Raw genomic sequence first — 21,117 nt, 5'->3', positions numbered from 1 at the left:
GTTACCTGTATAAAAGACACCTGTCCACAGAAGCAATCAATCAATCAGATTCCAAACTCTCCACCATGGCCAAGACCAAAGAGCTCTCCAAGGATGTCAGGGACAAGATTGTAGACCTACACAAGGCTGGAATGGCCTACAAGACCATCGCCAAGCAGCTTGGTGAGAAGGTTACAACAGTTGGTGCGATTATTCGCAAATGGAAGAAACACAAAAGACTTGTCAATCTCCCTCGGCCTGGGGCTCCATGCAAGATCTCACCTCGTGGATTTGCAATGATCATGAGAACGGTGAGGAATCAGCCCAGAACTACATGGGAGGATCTTGTCAATGATCTCAAGGCAGCTGGGACCATAATCACCAAGAAAACAATTGGTAACACACTACGCCGTGAAGGACTGAAATCCTGCAGTGCCCGCAAGGTCCCCCTGCTCAAGAAAGCACATATACAGGCCCATCTGAAGTTTGCCAATGAACATCTGAATGATTCAGAGGAGAACTGGGTGAAAGTGTTGTGGTCAGATGAGACCAAAATCGAGCTCTTTGGCATCAACTCAACTCGCCGTGTTTGGAGGAGGAGGAATGCTGCCTATGACCCCAAGAACACCATCCCCACCGTCAAACATGGAGGTGGAAACATTATACTTTGGGGGTGTTTTTCTGATAAGGGGACAGGACAACTTCACCGCATCAAAGGGACGATGGACGGGGCCATGTACTGTCAAATCTTGGGTGAGAACCTCCTTCCCTCAGCCAGGGCATTGAAAATGGGTCGTGGATGGGTATTCCAGCATGACAATGACCCAAAACACACGGCCAAGGCAACAAAGGAGTGGCTCAAGAAGAAGCACATTAAGGTCCTGGAGTGGCCTAGCCAGTCTCCAGACCTTAATCCCATAGAAAATCTGTGGAGGGAGCTGAAGGTTCAAGATGCCAAACGTCAGCCTCAAAACCTTAATGACTTGGAGAAGATCTGCAAAGAGGAGTGGGACAAAATCCCTCCTGAGATGTGTGCAAACCTGGTGGCCAACTACAAGAAACGTCTGACCTTTGTGATTGTCAACAAGGGTTTTGCCACCAAGTACTAAGTCATGTTTTGCAGAGGGGTCAAATACTTATTTCCCTCTTTAAAATGCAAATGAATTTATAACATTTTTAACATGCGTTTTTCTGGATTTTTTTGTTGTTATTCTGTCTCTCACTGTTCAAATAAACCTACCATTAAAATTATAGACTGATAATTTCTTTGTCAGTGGGCAAACTTACAAAATCAGCAGGGGATCAAATACTTTTTTCCCTCACTGTATGTAAATAAGGTATTTCTGTTTTCTAAAAACCTGTTTTCGCTTTGTCATTATGGGGTATTGTCTGTAGATTGATGAGGATTTTATGTATTTAATCAATTTCAGAATAAGACTGTAACGTAACAAAATGTGGAAAAAGTCAAAGGGTCTGAATACTTTCTGAATGCACTGTACATGTATGCACGCAAGTGCATGTGTAATGACGCTCCAGGAGAGTGAGGATCCATTTGCAGTTTTATTACAATCTGGGTCGTACAAACAGGGTCAATCGCCAGCAGACACAACAGTAGGGATAAGGCAACTCGTAATCCAGGTACAGGCATAAGGTCAGGGCAGGCAGCAAGCTTACCAAAATCAGTCCAGTAAAGAATATAGTCCAGGGCAGGCAGCAAAGAATCAAGGAGGGAAAAACAGTCCAGAGTAAATCCACGGGCAGACAGACACAGGCGAAAACGCACAGAAATGATCACCAGGGTAAACAAGACTTCGCAAGGGGAGAGAGTTTGAGAGCACCTAAATAGTCTACTGATGGGAGTCAGGTGCAACGGTAATCAGAGCCAGGTATGTGGGAAATGTAGTTCAGGGGTTTAATACTCAGGAGAGGGTTCCCTCTGGTGGTGAGCAGGAGGAACAGCGGGAGTCTCGTTTGTGACAGAGCCCCCCTGCGAGCGGCTCCTGACGCGAAGAGGCGAACGACGCCGGGGTCTTCCTCGAGGTCGGGGGCCCGGTTTCTCCGGGTGCGTCCTATGGAACTCAGTCATGAGTGCGGGGTCGAGTATGTCCTCTGTATTAACCCAGGATCGCTCCTCCGGTCCGTACCCCTCCCAATCCACCAGATATTGGAGGAGCCTGCCCGGCGTCTGGAATCGAGTAGATCTCGAACCTGATATGCCTCTCGCCGTCCACCAAGATGGGTGGGGGGCCCTGATCACTGGTCTGCTCCTCCTCCTCCGCTCTCGGACCACCAGCGGGTTTGAGAAGTGATACATGAAAAGTGGGAGAGATACGATAATTAGAGGGTAATGCCAAACGGAAGGAAACTGGTGTAATCTGTTTAACAATTTGGAAGGGACCTACATACCTGGGACTGAGTTTCTTGCAAGGAAGTCTGAGGCGTAGGTCTCGAGTGGATAGCCAGACCCATTGACCTGGAGTATATTCGGGATTGGGGCGACGGTGACGATTGGCCTGCAACTTCTGTCTCCTGACAGCACGTAGCAAGTGGGTGTGAGCCTGACTCCAGATGTCCTCGCTTCTCTGGAGCCAGTCGTTGACAGAGGGTACCTCGGTGGGTTCCCCTGACCATGGAAATAGGGGAGGTTGGAAGCCCATTACACATTGGAATGGAGTTAGACCGGTGGAGGGTTTCTGGAGTGAGTTCTGTGCATACTCCGCCCACATGAGGAATCGACTCCAGTCTGCTTGGTTCTGATGACAGTAGGCTCTGAGAAACCGGGTGATCTCCTGATTGAGGCGTTCTGTCTGACCATTAGATTGTGGGTGATATCCTGAAGTGAGGCTAATGTTGATGTTGAGTTGTTGGAAGAATGCTGACCATACTCTGGATGTGAATTGGGGCCCCCGGTCCGACACGATGTCCTCAGGCAGGCCATAGAAGCGAAACACAAGGTTGCACATGAGTTCGGCTGTTTCCAATGCTGTGGGCAGTTTGGGAAGTGGAATCAACCGGCAGGCCTTGGAGAAGCGATCTATGACAGTGAGTATTGTGGTGTTCCCATTGGACTTGGAAAGATCGGTAATAAAGTCTATGGCAAGATGGGACCATGGTCGGTGGGGAACTGGCAGTGGTTGCAGTAGGCCCGATGGTAGTTGTCTGAGATGTTTGCTTGTGTTACAGGTGGTGCATTCGTTAATGAATTTTATTGTGTCTGCCCGCAAGGTTGGCCACCAAAGCTGTTCTGAAGCAGGTGAACAGTGGCAGCGATTCCAGGATGACCGGAGCTGAGTACGGAGTGAACTTGCTGTAGCACTTTCTGACAGAGATCCTGAGGTACAAAAGTTTTGTTAGGGGGCATTCGGGAGGAGGGGTCTTTTGTGAATTGGCCTGGGTGAGCTCTGTCATGATGTCCCACTGAATAGGGGCCACGATTAATGACTCAGGAAGCAGGGTTTCCTTGGATTCAGTGGGAACTACACCGTCGTGTTGGCGTGATAATGCGTCTGCTTTGGTGTTCTTTGAACCGGGACGATAGGTAACGGTGAAGTCAAATCGGTAAAGAAGAGAGCCCACCTCGCTTGTCTGGGATTCAGTCTCTTGGCAGATCGCAAGTATTCCAGATTCTTGTGGTCAGTTAGAATCACAAACGGGTGTTTAGCTCCCTCCAGCCAATGACGCCACTCCTCCATAGCTGCTTTCATGGCCAACAGTTCTCGGTTCCCGACGCCGTAGTTCTGTTCGGCTGGACTAAGTTTGCGGGAGTAATAGGCGCACGGATAGAGCTTGAGTGGGGATCCGTGCCGCTGTGAGAGGATGGCTCCAATGCCCGGATAGGAAGCGTCCACCTCAACTGTAAACGGGATTTCAGGATTAGGGTGGTGGAGGATGGGGGCAGATGTGAAACGTGACTTGAGCTCTGCGAAAGCCTCCTGTGCTGTAGTTGACCAGGTGAGGTGTGGTGCATTTCTCTTAGTCATAGAGGTTAAGGGGAGAGGCTACCGAGCTGAAATTCCTGATGAAGCGTCGGTAGAAGTTCGCAAATCCCAAGAAGCGTTGTAACTCCTTTAAGGTTACTGGCAGTGGCCAGTCTAGAACGGCCTTGACCTTCTTCTCGTCCATGGCGACTCCCTCCTGGTTGATGATGTAGCCCAAGAAAGACGTGGAAGTCTGGTGAAATTCACACTTCTCTGCTTTGGCGTATAATTGGTGATCAATGAGTCGTTGTAATACTGTTCTCACGTGTTGCACGTGTTCCTCATAGGTGTTGGAATAGACGAGAATGTCATCGATGTAAACAATTACCCAACGATTAAGCATGTCCCGAAAGACGTCATTGATAAACGACTGAAATACGGACGGACTATTGGACAGCCCGAAAGGCATCACCAAATACTCATAGTGCCCAGTGCTGGTAGAGAAGGCTGTCTTCCATTCATCACCGTCCCGGATGCGAATGAGATTGTAGGCGCTACGGAGGTCCAGTTTGGAGAAGTACTTGGCTTTGCGGAGTTGTTCTAGGGCAGCTGGTACCAGCGGTAAAGGATATCGAAACTTGACGGTGATGTCGTTGAGACCCCGGTAGTCGATACAAGGGCGTAGGCCACCGTCTTTTTTCTTAACAAAGAAGAAGCCAGAGGCTGCAGGTGATGTCGACGTTCTAATGAACCCCTTCGAAAGTTCCTCCTCGATGTAGTTGTTCATGGCTTCTGATTCGGGTTGTGATAGGGGGAAGATTCGGCCCTTAGGTGGTGTTGTGCCTGGTAATAGTTCGATGGAACAGTCGCTTGATCGGTGGGGGGGAGTTCCATCGCCTTGGTCTTGCTAAAAGCTTCGATGAGGTCAGAGTATTCAATGGGAAGAGTGGGGGAAAAGGACCGGCTCGTCCTTTAGCGTGACGGTCTGAATGGAGAGTGAAGGGCTGCCAGTTAAGCAGTTGGAGTGACATGACGGGTCCCATTTGATGATACGACCCTCCCTCCATGAGATGAGGGGATTATGTTGACGTAGCCAGGGGAGTCCAAGAATAACCGGGTTATGAGGTGATGAGATGACGTAGAAACGAATTACCTCAGTGTGAAGGGTACCGGTCTGTAGTTGAAGGTCCACGGTGGTGTGCAGGACCCTCCCATCGCCGAGAGGCCGTCCATCTAGCGCCTCCACTGCCAATTGAGAGTTACAGGAGATTAATGGGAGTTGTTGTTGTTGGGCAAACTCGTGAGACATAAAGTTCCCGGCTGCTCCTGAGTCTAATAGAGCTGATGTGGATATATGATTGCCCTCTAGAGATAATACTATAGGTACTTTGATGCAAGAACTGGAATGATGTGCTTGAACACAAGGACTCACCGAAGAGGGATTACGAGGAGGTGGTCTTGTGGGGCAAAACGCCCTCAGATGGCCCGGTTGACCACAATAGAGGCAGAGATGTTGACGTATGCGGCGTTCTCGTTCTTCCGGAGTCAGGTGAGTATATCCGAGCTGCATGGGTTCAGTTTGAGACAGAGTGACCGGGTATTGTGTGCTGGTGGGTACCGTTCTGAGTGGACGACGTGAACGAATCAGATTGTCAATCTGAATGGTTAGTTCGATGAATTGATTCAGCGATTTCCCTTCATCTCGGCAGGCCAGTTCGGATTGCAACTCCAAGCTGAGTCCCTTGCGAAAGAGCAGTTTAAGTGTGCTCTCCACCCAGTCGGTTTGAGCTGCTAGAGTGCGAAATGTCAAAGCATATTCTGCTGCGGTATTCCTGCCCTGGCTCAACGCAAGTAGTCGGTCATCAGCTCTCATACCTCCCTCCGGGTGTTCAAATATTTCCCGGAAGCGTTGAAGAAAGGTACCAAACGATGGAAAAGCAGTGCCATCCTCTCTCCAAACCGCCGTCACCCACTCTAACGCCTTGTCAGCGAGGAGTGAGCATACCAAGGAAATCTTGCTGGCATCGGTGACATACATAGCTGGTTGTTGATCAATGAATAATGAACATTGCAGTAGAAATCCCTTACTTTTAGTTGGGTTGCCGTCGAACTTATCAGGGAGAGCCAGGCGTGGGTTAACTGTGAGTGACGGTGGTGGAGAAGCGCCCACACTCGCGTTCGGTGGAGGAGGGGCTGGGTTTGTTAGCGACACCGGCAACCTCTGTAGCGTCTGACGAGTTCCTCTGTTACTGTAGTTAAATGGGTTAGCTGCTGTTGATGAATGGCGAGTTGGTGAGCTTGAGTGGAGATCTCCGTGGACATCTGAACCAGAGCTGCTGGATCGTGTGTTGGCGAAGTCTTCTGTAATGACGCTCCAGGAGAGTGAGGATCCATTTGCAGTTTTATTACAATCTGGGTCGTACAAACAGGGTCAATCGCCAGCAGACACAACAGTAGGGATAAGGCAACTCGTAATCCAGGTACAGGCATAAGGTCAGGGCAGGCAGCAAGCTTACCAAAATCAGTCCAGTAAAGAATATAGTCCAGGGCAGGCAGCAAAGAATCAAGGAGGGAAAAACAGTCCAGAGTAAATCCACGGGCAGACAGACACAGGCGAAAACGCACAGAAATGATCACCAGGGTAAACAAGACTTCGCAAGGGGAGAGAGTTTGAGAGCACCTAAATAGTCTACTGATGGGAGTCAGGTGCAACGGTAATCAGAGCCAGGTATGTGGGAAATGTAGTTCAGGGGTTTAATACTCAGGAGAGGGTTCCCTCTGGTGGTGAGCAGGAGGAACAGCGGGAGTCTCGTTTGTGACAGCATGAGTGTGTGTGACTGTGTTGTGCGTCTCGCGCTGTGATACACCCTTCAATCTGGACAGCCATCATCCCTCACTGAGAAACAACAAATCCAGACTAAAGTACATCCACTGTATTATAACTGATATACTTTCAACACTAAGGGCTCGATTCAATCCGTAGCTGCGTTGTAGCACGATTTACATTTAAAGGTGCAATATGCAGACATTTCTCTGCCATATCCTGTTTGCTATAATTCTAATAGTTCACCTAATTTCAGTTTGTGACAAAACAAGCAATGTACTGTAGAGTGTAGAGAATCAATGTACAATCTAAACCGCTGTGAAATATATTTTCAATAACCAATAATATTGTATTTTCAGCAGTTTGAAGATGGTGTACAAAACCGAAATTTAAAGACACAAAAACAAAACTTAAGAACAGGAAGCATAGAAATAGCACATATTGAACAGATCTACTGCTTCTTAGACTTGCTTTCAATGAGAATGACGGATCCATAACTCAGATTTCTATGTGAATTTAATATAGCAGCTTTAAAGGCAATGTTCCCGCGTTCGCGGAGACTGTATTCACGGTAAATGTTGCACAATCGGAAATTACTTTTACATTTTAACCACGCTACAATGCGGATCTTCAGCGCTACATATTGAATCTGGCCTTAAAGTGATGAAGTAGGGGTTCCCAAACTTTTTTGTCCCACAACCCCATTTTGATATCTGAAAATTCTTGCGACCCCAACTATGTGAAAAAAATCATGAATCCACTGATTCAGTCACTCATCTGTAGAATGTTTTTGTATTTCCCCTGCATTCTTGTACTCAGTTCATTCAGCTTCACAAATATGTCTGTTACATAGGCAAGGAGACACATTTTATTTTCATTACACAGAAAGTCAACCAAGTCCGTTTTTTTTTTACATGCATTGTGAATGACTATAGTTCCTCTCTCAATGCGAAAAATCTTTCCAACACTCCCCCTCGATAACCACCAAGCCTCGGTGTGAAATAGAACATTGTCATGCTCTGATCCCATATCTCCACATAGTTTTGCTAACAGGCATGTGCACAGTGTATGTGTTTTAATGAAGTTTACAATCGAAATTAACTGCTGCAGCATATCTCCGAGTTCTGTGCTCAGCTCTTTTGCCGCCAGTTGCTTTCAGTGTATCATAAAATGCGTCCATATTGCAGAGGGAGACACATTCATAACTAGAGTGCAGACGCCTGCCTGCCGTCCCACCATAGATGGCAACCCATATTGTGCAAAGCCCACCATTCGATCCCATGGAACATCCCCTCTGCCGTTTCATGCTCAGGGAATCATGAGACAGAACAATAAGTCATCCTGAATAGCATCCCCCGACATGTATAGCAAACAAAGTCAATGCATGGGCATTTCGGCCCTCACAGCTAACGTCCATTTGGAGAGCATAAGCTGGGGAGATTTTGAGTTGTTCAGTCAGAGTTCTCTCTTGACTGCTAGCAGCATAAATTATTTGTTTAACAGTGTTATCTAACAAAGGTAGGCCTATTGATGTGAGTTTCTGTGCCTCTGCCTGTGTGGGGACATATTGTTTTCACCATATCAATTGCGGCCTTAATATCAAAGTCTGTGCAATAGTGTGTGGTTTCATAGCGTAGCGGGCCTAGCCATTCACAGTGGGAATGATTCAAGTGCAACGGTCTGCGGGAGTTAGTCGAGGGAGGCCCCGCTCTCTCGCTTCCCCAGATGTTTAGTTAATTTCATTCCGATCTCTTTTGCATTATTGTAGCCTTTTCTGTAGCCTGTCAACTATGTGTCTGTCTATCCCTGTTCTCTCCTCTCTGCACAGGCCATACAAAAGCTTCACACTGCGTGGCTGCTACCACTCTAATCTGGTGGTCCCTGCGCGCACGACCCATGTGGAGTTCCAGGTCTCCGGCAGCCTCTGGAACTGGCAGAGTTCATCTCAGCATATGCTACCCTCCAATCTCTCGACTTCTTGGCGCTGACGGAAACATGGATTACCACAGAAAACACTGCTACTCCTACTGCTCTTTCCTCGTCTGATCATGTGTTCTCGCATACCCCGAGAGCATCTGGTCAGCACGGCGGTGGCACAGGAATCCTCATCTCTCCCAAGTGGACATTCTCTCTTTTCCCCCTGACCCATCTGTCTATCTCCTCATTTGAATTCCATGCTGTCACAGTCACTAGCCCATTCAAGCTTAACATCCTTGTCATTTATCACCCTCCATGTTCCCTTGGAGAGTTCATCAATGAGCTTGACACCTTGATAAGTTCCTTTCCTGAGGATGGCTCACCCCTCACAATTCTGGGTGACTTTAACCTGCCGACGTCTGCCGACGTCTGCCTTCGACTCATTTCTCTCTGCCTCCTTCTTTCCACTCCTTTCCTCTTTTGACCTCACCCTCTCACCATCCCCCCCTACTCACAAGGCAGGCAATACGCTTGACCTCATCTTTACTAGATGCTGTTCTTCTACTAATCTCACTGCAACTCCCCTCCATGTCTCCGACCACTACTTTGTATCCTTTTCTCTCTCGCTCTCCTCCAACACTACTCACTCTGCCCCTACTCAGATGGTAATGCACCGTCGCAACCTTCGCTCTCTCTCTCCCGCTACTCTCTCCTCTTCCATCCTATCATCTCTTCCCTCTGCTAAATCCTTCTCCTTTCGGTCTACTGATTCTGCCTCCTCGACCCTCCTCTCCTCCCTTTCTGCATCTTTTAACTCTCTATGTCCCCATCCTCCCGGCCGGCTCGGTCCTCCCCTCCTGCTCCATGGCTTGACAACTCATTGCGAGCTCACAGAACAGGGCTCCGGGCAGCTGAGCGGAAATGGAGGAAAACTAGACTCCCTGCGGACCTGTCATCTTTTCACTCCCTCCTCTCTACTTTTTATTCCTCTGTTTCTGCTGCTAAAGCCACTTTCTACCACTCTAAATTTCAAGCCTCTGCCTCTAACCCTAGGAAGCTCTTTGCCACCTTCTCCTCCCTGCTGAATCCTCCTCCTCCTCCCCCTCCCTCCTCCCTCTCTGTGGATGACTTCGTCAACCATTTTGAAAAGAAGGTTGACGACATCCGATCCTCATTTATTAAGTCAAATGACACCGCTGGTCCTGCTCACACTGCCCTACCCTATGCTTTGACTTCTTTCTCCCCTCTCTCTCCAGATGAAATCTTGCGACTTGTGATGGCCGGCCGCCCAACAACCTGCCCGCTTGACCCTATCCCCTCCTCTCTTCTCCAGACCATTTCCGGAGACCTTCTCCCTTACTTCACCTCGCTCATCAACTCATCCTTGACCGCTGGCTATGTCCCTTCCGTCTTCAAGAGGGCGAGAGTTGCACCCCTCCTCAAAAAACCTACACTCGATCCCTCCGATGTCAACAACTACAGACCAGTATCCCTTCTTTCTTTTCTCTCCAAAACTCTTGAGCGTGCCGTCTCTAGCCAACTCTCCTGCTATCTCTCTCAGAATTACCTTCTTGATCCTAACCAGTCAGGTTTCAAGACTGGTCATTCAACTGAGACTGCTCTTCTCTGTGTCACGGAGGCTCTCCGCACTGCCAGAGCTAACTCTCTCTCCTCTGCTCTTATCCTTCTAGACCTACCTGCTGCCTTTGATACTGTGAACCATCAGATCCTCCTCTCCACTCTATCCGAGTTGGGCATCTCCGGCGCTGCTCACTCTTGGATTGCGTCCTACCTGACAGGTCGCTCCTACCAGGAGGCATGGCGAGAATCTGTCTCCGCACCACGTGCTCTCACCACTGGTGTCCCCCAAGGCTCAGTTCTAGGCCCTCTCCTATTCTCTCTATACACCAAGTCACTTGGCTCTGTCGTATCCTCACATGGTCTCTCCTATCATTGCTACGCAGACGACACACAATTAATTTCTCCTTTCCCCCTTCTGATAACCAGCTGGAGAATCGCATCTCTGCATGTCTGGCAGACATATCAGTGTGGATGTTGGATCACCACCTCAAGCTGAACCTCGGCAAGACGGAGCTGCTCTTCCTCCCGGGGAAGGACTGCCCGCTCCATGATCTCGCACCCTGTCGTTCTCTGCTAACATCAAAGCGGTGACCCGATCCTGCAGGTTCATGCTCTACAACATTCTCAGAGTACGACCCTACCTTACACAGAAAGCGGCACAGGTCCTAATCCAGGCACTTGTCATCTCCTGTCTGGATTACTGCAACTCGCTGTTGGCTGGGCTCCCTGCCTGTGCCATTAAACCCCTGCAACTTATCCAGAACGCTGCAGCCCGTCTGGTGTTCAACCTTCCCAAGTTCTTTCACGCTTGCCTACGGAGCTGTGAGGGGAACGGCACCTCCTTACCTTCAGGCTCTGATCAGACCCTACACCCAAATGAGGGCACTACGTTCATCCACCTCTGGCCTGCTAGACCCCCTACCTCTACGGAAGCACAGTTCCCGCTCAGCCCAGTCAAAGCTATTCGCTGCTCTGGCACCCCAATTGTGGAACAAGCTCCCCCACGACGCCAGGACAGCGGAGTCACTGACCACCTTCCGGATACACTTGAAACCCTACCTCTACTACCACTGTCTTTTGTCTAAACTAACACCTGACTTATTTCACCTGCTAGCACTGACTTGTTTAAAGAAATGTACTTATTGTGATCGAGATGTAGTTGTCCCTGATTGCACTGACTTTGCTCACAGCTGCTTGTTTGAAGAAGTGTACTTACTGTGATCAAGATGTGGTTATCCCACTGGCTATCCTAAGTTGAATGCACCAATTTGTAAGTCACTCTGGATAAGAGCGTCTGCTAAATGACTTAAATGTAAATGTAAAATAGTGCTGCCTTTTTCCATGATCTAAAGGTGCTCTCTGGTTGAATTTTGTCTTTTAGATTTTAATAATTTTCATTTAGATTTTTAAGGTTAACCACATTACAATGATTTTGACTTAAAAATACAATATTATAATATATATATATTTTTTGTATATATATTTTTTCTCTGTATTTTGGAAATTGTCCCGCAACCCCATTTTCAAATCAGGCAAAACCACATGGGGCTGCGACCCCTAGTGTGGGAACCTTTGTACTACCCTTCCCAGGTAGGCGATGGTAAAATAGCCTTCTGAATCTCTTGATGGGCGGTATTATCAGCATCCATTAATCTCCAACACCCAATAGGATCGCTTTGTTCTCCACATCAAAGGCTCCCATTGGTTTACATGTGTGATTGACAGGACGTGGTGATAACCCAACGCTAAGAGGTCAGAATTCCACTAATTTGTTTCTAAACACTTGGCCTTTGACCGTCCACAAGACATGCTTTGACCAATCAGATTGCTCAGTGCAGGAAAAGGTTGTATCTGTCTGCTACAGCCAATCAAACGCTTTGTTATTGAGCCAGTGTAGCTTTGCAAGTCGGTGTTTCTTCTTTATTGAACCGATAAATGGTTGTTTACATCGGGCGAAGAATTAAGAGATTTTGGAGGACAGACCACTTTATACCTAAGCTTTATCCCAAAATGTTGCACACGTGTGCACGCTTCCACACACACACACTGACCTCCTAGCTCTTCAGTGGATATACTGTTGAGTTGGAAGGCTTCGCTCCCCTCAGACAGAGTCCGGCTCAGGAGACCTCCAGTGTAGAGCAGTGTAGACCTGACGTGGTGGAACGGCATCTTCTCTCTGCAGAACACACATATACAGTTTGAATGCTGAGGGTCTGTGTGCCCATATAGGTGTGTGAAAGAGAGTGAACCCCTCCATCTTCCTCCTCTCTTTCCCTCTACTCCTCCCCTTCTCCTCCATCCTCTCCCTCTCCCTTAAGGGTGGCAGGTAGCCTAGCAGTTAGAGCATTGGGCCAATACCAGAAAGGTTGCTAGTTCGAATCCCCAAATTGACAAGGTGAAAAATCTGATTATATACCCTTGAGCAAGGGACTTAATGCTAATTGCTCCAGGGTTGCTGTTAACAATGGCAGACCTTGGCTGTGACCTCACTCTCTGAGTTTCAGGGAGAGTTGGATATGCAAAAAAACACATTTCCAATTCACATGTGAATTTATACACACTTGTGAAATAGGACAAATATAAGCACCCATCTCCTCCTCGTTCCCATGTAGCCCCGGCACCTGGCCCAGAGAGATAAAAACCTGACTAAAGCCCTGTCACTCTTCATCACTTCATCTAACTCTGATGTCACTCCCTCCTTCTTTCTCTCTCCTTGCCTTCGACCTTGCTCCCCACATCACATTTTACAAAAACACATTTACTTGAAGAACAGTGCAGATGCAAAGTTCAGTAAGGAAATGGAAATTGACCAATTGGGGAAGGGGTGGAGGGGTTGGAGGGTAATAAAGGGAAATGTATTTTAAAAAAGGATATATATATATATATATATATATATATATAGTGAGGGAAAAAAAAAATGTTTTTGTTGTTATTCTGTCTCTCACTGTTCAAATAAACCTACAATTAAAATTCTAGATTGATCATTTCTTTGTCAGTGGGCAAACGTACAAAATCAGCATGGGATCAAATACTTCTTTCCCTCAATGTATATATATACACATATATGTTTGCGAGAAAAAAAAAACATATGGGGGATTGGAAGTGATGCAGACAATTACATTGATGGAAGTTACAATCTATCTGCAATATTAAAGCTGATATATCCCCTAAAAAAAGTACAGGTGAAGAAAGTTACCCCTCTACATACAAATGTATTGTATTTACATATAACAACAGCAACAGGAATATTATACAAGTGAAATAAGGATTTGTTCTGATTTACATTTGGTCATAAAAGCACAAATATCCCTGCAAATGAAAACGGTCTGATCTCCACGAAAGCCAACCGAACTGAGAGATAAGTTTCGTTTTTATACTAAGAAGTGGTTGCCATGGTGAATAATCCAATAATAATAATAATAATAGGTAGGACACATGAAAGGAAACATCAAAGAATAAACTGGAATCTCGAAAATAAAAACACTTGGATGGGTTGCACACTGGTGAGAGCTTAAAAGTGACTGAGTGGCCTTTTAACTGCACCACCTCTTGATGTACGGTCCTAAGCATCAGGGACTCTGCTTTCTTCGGCAACGCCAGCTGCTGAACAGCAGAGGGAAGGACAATGGTACGCTCTGAGCCGTCACCTAGGACTGCATACGTTTCGAGTGAACGGTTACCATTGTGGAGCTGGACTTTCACCAACTGTAGCATCACACAGCCAGAGTGATTTGGTCGGTCCAGGTAGACTGTAGTCGGAGGTGTGCTGACCATCAGGACACTCTTATCCAGCGAGGTCATGAAGGACAGTCAGGTGTTGCCCTTTGCAGACGTTGCATGGCTTCTTTAGAGTGCAGGAATCTGGCTGGTGTCCTCACCCACACCGCCAGCACCGGTCTTTAACCTTGACCCACTGAGCTATTTGGTCTTTGGAGAGCTTCGTAAACTCCTCACAAGAACTGAGGTAGTGTTCTTGATTCTTGCAGAAAGGGCAGTACGGTTTAGGCTTCTCTTTGCCCTTGGATGCCTTCCCTTCCTGTGGAGCTGAGGACGTCTTCTTGGACTTTGGTGAAGACTCTGAATGCTAAGTAGTCTGGTCTGTGTCGTAGAGGACGGTGGCAGACTTGTTCTTGTTTAGCTCCCTTGTCCTCTTTCTGGTACAACTCGACGGCCCGACTGGCAATCCGCTTGGCCCGAGACTTGACTTGTAACAATGCAGTCAGGTCAGGTAGGGTGTAGAGGTTCTATTGACCCCTGTTTGTAGAATGCCTTTGGTAAGCCAATACTCCACAAAACCGTCTCTGTAGGCTCCTGGCAGCTTGCTGAGAAGGTGATCCACGTGTCCGTTGCATACTTACGAGAGAATGGACTGAAAGAGCGAACTCGTCGAATGTTGCAGCATCTCCCATCTTGATAGGTGCCGCATTCAGGATGGCTCCAAGCTCGCTCTGCACCAACTGCCTTGGCTGTCCATACTTTTCTTGGAGTGCGTGCAGGGCAGTGGAGTAGGGATTTGGATCATGCATACATGACTGGGCCAGTTTGTAAGCACTTGCAAGCTTGAGGTTCTCTAGCAGAACTTGGTACTTGTAATGCTCTGTCAGATGAGGATGGGGGCCAAGCAGGCTATCCAGGGCCCTCCTCATTAGGGCGAAGTCACTCTCGCGACCCCTGCTGAAGTGTGGGAGTTTTGGCTTTGGAATCCCAAAGGAGGGGGCTACAACTAGGTCCATTGGGTTTGGGCCTGGAGTCACAGGTGCTAGAGGCACCCCAGGTGTTGTTGCTGGCGTGGATTGGGCCGGTGTGGTGACGCCGCCCTGTGACCTTTGTAGGATAAGAGCGGGCGTGATGCTGGCATGCTCAAAGGTGGCCCAGCAGTTGATGCTGAGAGCTGGGCTGACTGATTTAACAATGGAGGTGGATCAGTCCAACGGCGTGGGACTAGCAGCAAGGAGGAGGCATCACACTGGTTGACTAGACCATGGTTGTGAACACCTGGACCTGAGGTAAGTCCTTGGTTGGTGTCATGCCAGGAGACATGGGAAGCTGCTGGAGGTTGCTCTAGTATGGGCGGGTGGCTGGTCTGGGGCCAGCCGGAGTGCCCTTCACATGATCCTGCCTGGTGGTTGATTAAGTCTTGAGTTGTTGGCTCCTGCTTGGTGCTATGCTTTGTTGGCTGACTGGTCATGATGCGGCTGGGGGTGCATAGAGGGGTAGAGTAACCTTCACCCTTTTCTAGGAGCGAATGGCGCCGCTCTGCCTTTTTCAGCTTGTTCTGGGCCTGGCGAAGGCGTTGCTGCTCTCTCCATTGTCTTTCTCTACTCTCCAGCTGCATCTCCTGGTATCTTCTCTCCATGGTGAGTTGTAGTCTCTCCATCTCTATTTCGGAATTGAACTGTGCTGCCTCTCTCGCTTCAGCTAACTGGTGTCCCAGTTATTCATGTTCTATCTTCTTCAGATGAACTTGAATATATGAGTCATCACTGTTGTCGCATTACTGCTTTGTTGACTGCGGGCTGATGACTCCCTTCCTTAGAGGGGCTTTTAACGCCTTTTGTTGTGGCTGGCCTGGGCTCAACAGTTCGCTTTGTTGAGGATGGTGTTGATCCTCTTCATCTGCATCAGAATCCTCCTCAAGGTCTTCTTCTTCAGCAGCGTTGCTTGCCTGGAGCTGACCTGTCGGGGAGGGCTCACCAGTTAGAATACCCTCACGTCGGTGGGCATGCCCACTTGGAACGGTTGTTAGAGTGCGTGGGTGGTTGACTATGTAGTCTTCCATTCGTTTAGGCTGGTGTATCTGCCATCGTGGACGGTCATCTCCTCTGGGCTTGGACCCTTGGGAGATCTGGTTGTCCTCAGTCTCGATGTCCATCATCCCAGTTCGAAGGACCATAAAACGGAGTCTGGTACTCTAATGTGTGGATAGGCCACTAGGAGTAAACAGATAACGGACTTCACTCTGGTCAAAGAGTGATGACAGACACAGAAGCCCAGTCTAGGAGTTGAATGATGAAACAGTGTATACATGTGTTCTGTGTACAGAGGGAAACAGGATAAAAGAAATAGAAAATTACTACAATGTAAATCCAATAAACTATATTACATTAAACAGTAATGTCAGCAATCTCTATACACAATTTACAATAAGAGAAAAATAATTCCTCTCAAGAGAATTAACATTGCAGTTACACCAACTGGTAGGCTAATCACATAATTATACAAAATGGTAAGAGAACTGGTGAAGGAAGTTACCCCTCTACATACAAATGTAGTGTATTTACATAGAACAATAGCAACAGGAATATTATACAAGTGAAATAAGTATTTGTTCTGACTTACATTTGGTTAAAAAAGGACAAATATCCCTGCAAATGAAAACGGTCCGATCTCCACGAAAGCCAAACAAACTGAGATATAAGTTTCGTTTTTTTACTAAGAACTGGTTGCCATGGTGAATAATCTAATAATAATAATTGGTAGGACACATGAAAGGAAACCTCAAATAATTTACTGGAATCTCTAAATAAAAATACTGGCAGATCTGGATTGGAATGAGTCTGGCTGGGGGCAGAAAATAAGGAAACACAAAACCTGTTGCTTGGGATTACCATGCACAGACTCATAGCTGTGAGGTGACAAGTTGAGACTGTGGCAGGAAACCTCTGTGTCATGTATTATAGGATTGTTGTCTGTCAGGGTACAAACTGTCAACATGGATTTAGAACAGGGGCAGAGAATGACAGCCGGGGTGAGTGTCTCTCCCTCTGTGTGTGTGTGTGTGTGTGTGTATGTGTGTGTGTGTGTGTGTGTGTGTGTGTGTGTGTGTGTGTGTGTGTGTGTGTGTGTGTGTGTGTGTGTGTGTGTGTGTGTGTGAGAAAGAGAGAGTTCCAACAGGATGGAGAAAAAGAAAGAGTGGATAAGTTGGATAGAGAAGAGAGGGAGGAGCAGAGAGAAGTGAGGGGAGAGGGAGAGAACGTGAGGGAGAGATGTGTTGCTCACACCTCAGTCGTTCCCCGTGGACAAAGATGCATTAGTGGTGGGGGAGAGGTCAGGGTCAGCACAATATCTATTACATACACGTCTTCGATCCTACACACTGTGACATAACCAGACACGCAACCTGCAGGTTGGTCAAGTCTCTTTGATCCTACACACTGTGACATAACCAGACACGCAACCTGCAGGTTGTTCACGTCTCTTTGATCCTACACACTGTGACATAACCAGACACGCAACCTGCAGGTTGGTCAAGTCTCTTTGATCCTACACACTGTGACATAACCAGACACGCAACCTGCAGGTTGGTCAAGTCTCTTTGATCCTACACACTGTGACATAACCAGACACGCAACCTGCAGGTTGGTCAAGTCTCTTGCTTGACATCTAACACAATTTGACTATAATCCATATCCAAACATTTCCTGTAAATATGATCATACCGATGTATTTTCCTGTGCCTGATATTAGTTAAGTGGTTAAGACTGCCACCCTCGGCACATGCAGTCCCTTACCTGTGTGGGATCAAATCCCAACCTCGCTGGTCTTCTGTCTGTCTCCCTTCTTTATATCACTGGAAAAATACTTACAAATATATTGCAATATTTCCCTGGTCACTCTACCTGAACAGGTCACCTGGACAGGGAGGGCTACAGCTGGACTGACAAATAACCTTATATTTCCTTTATCAGGATACCCCTGTTTTCCAACAAAGTTCCAAAATACCATGTAGCCTATGTTTTTATGACCCAACACAAATCAGCCTGTGGACATGGACTCCGTAAAGCTCAACCAGAGCCATATAGATCTCTAGGCTTTAGACAACATTCATGTTCTCCTCAGACATAACAGTGGTGAATACAGCCAGCAACCATCTAGACCTGACCCATACAGTAAGAACCTGTCAGCTACAGTAAGGTAAAGATGCAGAAGACCTGGATGAGTTTTCAATAAAGAACACATCAGCACATACTGAACAGGGACTTTCACCTGAAATAAAAACAGGGGCAAAGCCAGCAATTGTTTTCTTCTGAAAAAAACTTTATTAAGAATAATAGGCTATTGCAAATTGTGATATCCCTCTATATTGTCACTATCCTGACATCCACTGTAGGCTATCACATTACACCAAACCAGCTGTCATGATGAAGCCAAGTAGCCAAAGACCAAAGTCACCTTGCGGCAGTGACCAGACTGGTCCCATAGACTAGACATAATGTATTAAACATACATTCGGGACACTCAAATTAGTATGACACGTTACGTTTGGTATGGATACATAAGATAGAAGATTACTTAATGCAAAAACAAAAAGGAGGGTGGTATGGTTAGGGTATAACGCGAATGTCTAGCAACCCAAAGGTTGAGTGTTCGAATCTCATCACGGACAACTGAAGCTAACACTTAATTAGCAACTACTTACTATTTTCAAACTACTTAGCTAACTCTTCCTGTAACCCTAACATTAACCCTTTAACCTAACTCCTAACCTTAACCCCTAACCCTAACCCCTTGAGCTACAGTGAGCTCCAAAGGTATTGGGACAATGACACATTTGTTGTTGTTTTGGCTCTGTACTCCAGCACTTTGGACTTGAAATGATAAAATGACTATGAGGTTAAAGGGCAGACTGTCCGCGTTAAATTGATGGTATTTTCATCCATATCAGGTGAAATTACAGCACTTTTTGTACATAGTCCCCTCATTTTAGGGGACCATAATTATTGGGACAAATTCACTTATATGTGTATTAAAGTAGTACAAAGTTAGTATTTCGTTCCACATTCATAGCACGCAATGACTACATCAAGCTTGTCAGTCTACACATTGGTTGGATGGATTTGCTGTTTGTTTTGGTTGAGTTTCAGTTTAGTTTGTGCCCGATAGAAATGAATGGTAAATAATGTATTGTGTCATTTTGGAGTCACTTTTGTTGTAAATAAGAATATAATATGTTTCTAAACACTTCTACATTAATGTGGATGCTACCATGATTACGGATAATCCTGAATGAATCGTGACTAATGATGAGTTAGAAACAGACGTACAAATATCATACCCCCAAGACATGCTAACCTCTCACCATCACAATAACAGGGGAGGTTAGTATTTTTTGGGGGTATGATATTTATGCCTCTGTAACTTTCTCACTTATCATTATTCAAAATTCATTCAGGATTTTCCGTAATCATGTGTCACTATCCCAATACGTTTGGAGCTTGCTGTAGCTAACATTAGTTTTAGACACTTAACTAACGTTAGCCACAACAAATTGGAATTCGTAACATATCATATGTTTTGAAAATTCATAACATATTGTACATTTAGAAAATTATTTAAATGTTGTACGAATTCCAATTCGCAACATATCATACGAAAGGGATGATGGACATCCACAAATTAATACATACCATATGAAAGGTAACATACTGTATCATCCTAAATCGTGTTTCTCGGATTTATGTACAGAATCATAGGAAATGCTCTGAGACCACATTGCAGTGACAGTAGTGGTAGAGTAGTCTAGCTTCACACACCACCCGTCAGTATCGTCTGCTTGTTAATGTCGCTTACCCCAACGGACTGCATTCTACAGTCACCGGCACCTCAACCGACGCTATCACCAGGCTCTCAATCTCGTGATGATCACTCGTTGCGCACGGCTCCTCTCCCGCCAACTCCAGGAGTGGTGAACCGTCGACGTCCACTGGGCGCAGCGGTAACTCCACGAGCCCAAATCTCTCTGGTCCTATCATCATCAGCCTGATGTGTGCCACCGGGCGGGCATGCGACCGTGCGAGAAAAATGTCCGTTGCAGTCTCCGTTACACACAGCAGGCTTCAAGCATGGGCAGGTGTGAGTGTCTTTGGTCTTCTGACAGTGTGGTTTGAAAAGACACGCGCAGAGGGCCCTGAAACTCTAAGGACAGTCAGTGACAGAGAGAGACAGAGATGTGTGTTTGTCCTACACTACATTAATACAGTATTGTCCAAGCAACCAAACACACCAACTGTAGGAGGGAGAAAGCAGGCGCGCGAATATCCTCCTCGCGCTTTGCTTCGCTACGGTGCACCATCCCGCCAAGACGCCCCAGGGGACGGAAGTGTGACAGTAAAATAAGGGACTCGCTCTATCCGTCACAATCGTTCTGTCACACACATACATGCTCTCCATCAATGATCATACTCACACGCGGTCAGCATTTAATTTGTCCCAGCGCCCTCGACCCGGCCCCAGCCGGTGCATCCCCGGGGAGTGATGATGAATGTGTGCGTGACAGGTGACAGAGTTGGCCATGATGGTTTATGACCAGATACTTCAATAGGCCCCTGTCTGTCTGCCAAATAGGAGACACAAGATTACGTGCCATTTCTTAGAGAGAGACAGACAGAAACATGGACTGAAGAGTGGTGAGAAGAGAACCTTAAACAACAAATAAAGAGTTGTAGCTTGTGTTTACCTGAACAATTCAGGTGCTCCCTACTGAATACCACTCAACACATACTGCAATAAATCAAAGCAATGGTCACACACTTGAATTAATTGGAATCATTCTGTGAAATGTTGCTGCAGGCTTAAAACAAATGAAATTGAATTATACATGCACAATTAAATTCCCCCCACAGCTAAATACAATCTTAATGAAGAAGACTTATTCGGAATGGAATTTCAAAAAAAGTTCCATTGAAAAATGGGATAACAGAGGTATGCAGTCCATATTGTAGCCTACCAATGAAACACACACAGTCTATCATTTGGATAGGTATGTCCCCTGCAGGTGAAAGCCACACATCCGATCCCTATGCCACTTGCACCAATTACATGTAGCGGGCTGGCGGCTGGTCCCCGGCCATGGGGAACATGATGACAGCATTCACTCACCCAACTGCAGCACACATTCAC

At 46.7% G+C, this 21,117-nt stretch overlaps 1 protein-coding gene across 2 annotated transcripts in view; it reads right to left on the bottom strand.

Annotated features, from left to right (window-relative positions):
* The window catches only part of LOC121580268 (calcium-binding protein 8-like), a 79,044-nt gene extending 58,755 nt beyond the window's left edge, over positions 1-20,289 (bottom strand). For both annotated transcript variants that reach the window (XR_006003007.1, XM_041895326.2), the window contains exons 1-2: positions 19,789-20,289; positions 12,270-12,394 (exon numbers count right to left, since the gene is read on the bottom strand). Coding sequence is in view for 1 of the 2 variants with exons in the window: in XM_041895326.2 (XP_041751260.1) it covers positions 12,270-12,394; positions 19,789-19,973 (310 nt within the window). In the remaining variant the exon portion in view is untranslated. The remainder of the gene's footprint in view (positions 1-12,269; positions 12,395-19,788) is intronic.
* Positions 20,290-21,117: the final 828 nt, after the last annotated feature.

This window comes from Coregonus clupeaformis, chromosome 13, assembly GCF_020615455.1.
Source record: "Coregonus clupeaformis isolate EN_2021a chromosome 13, ASM2061545v1, whole genome shotgun sequence".
NCBI classification, from domain to species: Eukaryota; Metazoa; Chordata; class Actinopteri; order Salmoniformes; family Salmonidae; genus Coregonus; species Coregonus clupeaformis.
Note: the sequence above shows the minus strand (reverse complement) of the source record. Positions and strands in the feature narration are given on the sequence as shown.